This window comes from Pyxicephalus adspersus, chromosome 2, assembly GCF_032062135.1.
Source record: "Pyxicephalus adspersus chromosome 2, UCB_Pads_2.0, whole genome shotgun sequence".
Lineage (NCBI taxonomy): Eukaryota > Metazoa > Chordata > Amphibia > Anura > Pyxicephalidae > Pyxicephalus > Pyxicephalus adspersus.
Window position 1 is genome coordinate 147,514,579 of NC_092859.1, and position 3,786 is coordinate 147,518,364.

General features: G+C 36.7%; 1 protein-coding gene across 2 annotated transcripts in view; it reads left to right on the top strand.

Moving 5' to 3' along the window:
• POLG (DNA polymerase gamma, catalytic subunit) overlaps positions 1-3,786 on the top strand; it is a 35,788-nt gene that overhangs the window by 30,084 nt on the left and 1,918 nt on the right. For both annotated transcript variants that reach the window (XM_072402718.1, XM_072402720.1), the window contains exons 21-22: positions 2,451-2,659; positions 3,559-3,719. In XM_072402718.1, the coding sequence (XP_072258819.1) occupies positions 2,451-2,659; positions 3,559-3,719 (370 nt within the window). The remainder of the gene's footprint in view (positions 1-2,450; positions 2,660-3,558; positions 3,720-3,786) is intronic.

Here is a 3,786-nt window from a genome sequence, read left to right on the forward strand (position 1 = left end):
GTTTTAATTTTTTTAACAGATTTTTTTGTTTTGTTATTTAAAGTTTATTATTACATTTGTTAATTGTATTAAATATCGGTGAGTTATGCCTAAGAATTATAGCCTACAATGAAAAATAAATTTCCATGCAAAAAATTGTACCACTTTTTGCATGGAAATTTAGACGGAATTGGACTGCTAGGGAGGTAAACAGACCTGGAATTAAATATCCTTCCAATGCATTGTACATAAATCTTATTAAAGGGCCCACACTAGATGATCTACAACCATACAACTTGGTCCTACTATATAGTGTTCCTCTGGGAACATTTGTACGATAAGTTGACCACATATCATGTCCAAATCATTGTGTAAATGGAGCACAGCTTTCCTCCTTCCTTACATACTTTTATTATTTTTATTATTATTAATATTATTATTATTAAACAGGATTTATATAGTGCCAGCTTATAATGCAGCGCTGTGCATTAAATAGGGGTTGCAAATGACAGACAGATACAGACAGACACAGGAGGAGGAGAGCACCCTGCCCAGAAGAGCTTACAATCTGAGACGTCTTCCTTTAACCATACTTAATTTAATTTTGGTATCATCATTTTCTGCTACTCTGTGAATAAATATATTTGATTGAAAATTTCTAATCCAATGCTATGCTTAAGCGGAAATAATATTTGATCAGTATAGGCAATTAGAATTTTATTTACGTATCCTAACTTTTTCTTTTATGTGCTACACTTTCACTTTAGTTTGGGGATGTTAAACATTATTCATAACGGAAGTTCTGCTGTCATTTTGAACTAGCTATTAGCAGAATTTTAGTGTTCATCAGCAATCCTTAAAACGTCTTGATAGTCTGCTATGACCCTGTTTAGATTGACAGGCAGCTTTTCTGTAATGTTCATTGTGTAACATCTCAAAATTGGAGCTAAAAGGTGCTTTAAAATCTTTACAAAAGCTGCATGAAATTTACCTGAAAGCTTTTTTTTAAAAAAAAAAGTTTGTATGCACCAGTTGAGGTTAGCACATATAACTACAGCAGCCTAAATCGTTGGCTTTGATTGTTTCGTGGTTTTCACAGACGGTGATATCTCTCTATAATTTTTATCATATGCACCGACTGAAGTGCCCAGCTTTGTGACAAGATTACTTAACCAGTTGTCAAGAACCATTATGACTGTTTTATCTGTTCTACACGATAAGGGGAAAAAACCTTCCGCAACCCTATAAAGATTGCTCAGTGAATTGACTTTTTTTATTCTCCACAATTGCATCAAAGTGTTTGGGAAGAAAATGAGGCATTTTTTTTTATTTTTTTAAATACATGGCTGAAATATTAGATAACAAGTATGTTTATGATTAGTATCAGATCTATAAAAATTAAAAAGAGATCTAAGGGGTCTATTTAAAAAGCAGTGAATCTGATATGTCTATTTATAATCTGGGCTTCATGTTGGCTCAGTGGTTAGCACTCTGGCCTTTGCAGCGCTAGTTTCTTAGGTTCAAATCACAGCCAGGACACTATCTGCATGGAGTTTGCAGGTTCTTTCTGGGTTTGTGTGGTTTTCTTCCGGGTACTCCGGTTTCCTTCCACATCCCAGAAACATGCAGTTGGGTTAATTGGCTTCCCCCAAATTGACCTTAGACTGTATTAATGACATATGACTATAGTAGGGACATTAGATTGTGAGCTCCTTTGAGCAAGTTAGTCACGTGAGTATGGACTTTGTTCAGCACTACATAATATGTCGGCGCTATATAAATACTGTGTGATAATAATATGTCTATGGCAGCAGGTGTGAAAGTAGCTTCTGGGTTGTCTGTAGCAGTCTCTTCCAGCTCCCCTTGCGGTATGCTAAGACTTGTCTGCCTAACATATCTTTTACAAGAGTGCCAATAAGGAACTCAAGTTTTACTGTTTGCCCCTGGTGTCTCTGAGGGACAGCTAGTGACAGGACATCGGACTTTGTACAGCTCTGCATAATATGTTGGCGCTATATAAATACTGTGTGAAGCGTTGCGTAATATGTTAGCGCTATATAAATACTGTGTATTAATAAATTAAATGTGATAGATTATCAAGACCTTTTAAGGATTGCTGATGAATACTAAAATTCTGCTATTAGCTAGTTCAAAATAACAGTTGAACTGCCATTATAAAATAATGATGAACATCCACAAACGAAAGTGAAAGTGTAGCACATAAAAGAAAAAGGTTAAGATACATAAATAAAATTCTAGTTGCCTCTACTGATCAAATACTATTTGGTGGAAAACGATCACTGACGTTGAAATGCATAGACATGGAAGATTCTCCACCAGGAATGTTTGTGAATTTCGGATTCATTGCTGTATAAATAGACCCCTTAGTGTGTTTTGTTTTAGGGCTTCTCGCTCATTGATGTCACTGTCGTCCTATAGAAACCAGTTCTCACCACTGTCTTGTTTTTCAGTTTATAACCAGCAGAGTGAATTGGGTTGTACAAAGCTCGGCCGTGGACTACCTTCATCTGATGCTGGTGGCCATGAAGTGGCTTTTTGAGGAGTTTGATATTGACGGGCGTTTCTGTATCAGTATCCACGATGAGGTGCGCTATCTGGTGTCTAGTGAGGACAGATACCGTGCAGCATTGGCTCTCCAGATTACAAATCTGCTAACAAGGTAAATACAATCAGAAATCCTCTTTTAATCCGGGGTGAAGTATAATTAGTCTGGGACACTTGGTGTAAAATGACCACAGCCTGTATAGAGGTGATGTGACCAGCTAGGTCAATGATTTCAGAAGTGGTTTATGGCTCTTTCCATGGCCTAATTGTGAAGTAGCATGTCAAAATATAAATTCATTTTTTTGGTTTCTAGTTATTGTATTCTGCTTGTGGAAAGGTTGATAGGAGTTTATAACAGTCACTCAAGCTCAACATTTTAAACGAGTGTCCAGTTTGGTTGTCTGTGACCCATGTGGTAAGAGTTCACCCTATGACCTTAGGACAAGAGATGACAGGAGAATTTTGTCGCATGTACAATAAGATATAGGCATTTCTAATAATGTGACTGGGGTTCTAACCCTTCTCCATGTTATCATTTTTGTATTTGAACCTGGTGATTTCTGTTATTATTCAACCACTTATCAAATGCTACAAAAGTGTTATCAGCCCACAGCAGGGTTCAAAAGCAAGTTGTATTTCAGGTAGATCGGCAGATAGTTTTACACACTTGCTGACTCTGTAAAGGTATAGAAAATGGGGAAATGTTCATGTATTGAAAAGATATACAGGGTATTAGGATTTTTGTACTCCCTGTAAAGTCCTTTTATGTAAGTGCATTGTGGGACACAGGAAGTATTTAACCCTCAGGTTATATTGCTACTTATGAATAGAATTGATACTGGGAAACAAACCATAGGCCAGCTCGGGATAAACCCTCCGACTGCCAGTATGGCTTAGTTTTGTAGCAAAACAATTTCAAGGAAAATTCTCTTTCATAAATAATTGTGTTTGTACATACATAGCATAAAAATAAAAAAATCATGCCATTTCTATATCTTATTTTAATTTTGCCAGGTGCATGTTTGCCTACAAACTGGGAATGCAGGATTTACCTCAGTCGGTGGCATTTTTCAGTGCGGTAGACATTGATCGCTGTCTCCGAAAAGAAGTGAACATGGATTGTGCAACCCCATCCAACCCATCTGGCCTAGAGCAGAAATATGGCATTCCTCCTGGTATGTTCCATGGAGCCGTCTCCATATTATCTCTATTTAAAGTTCATTACATCACAATATTACATGA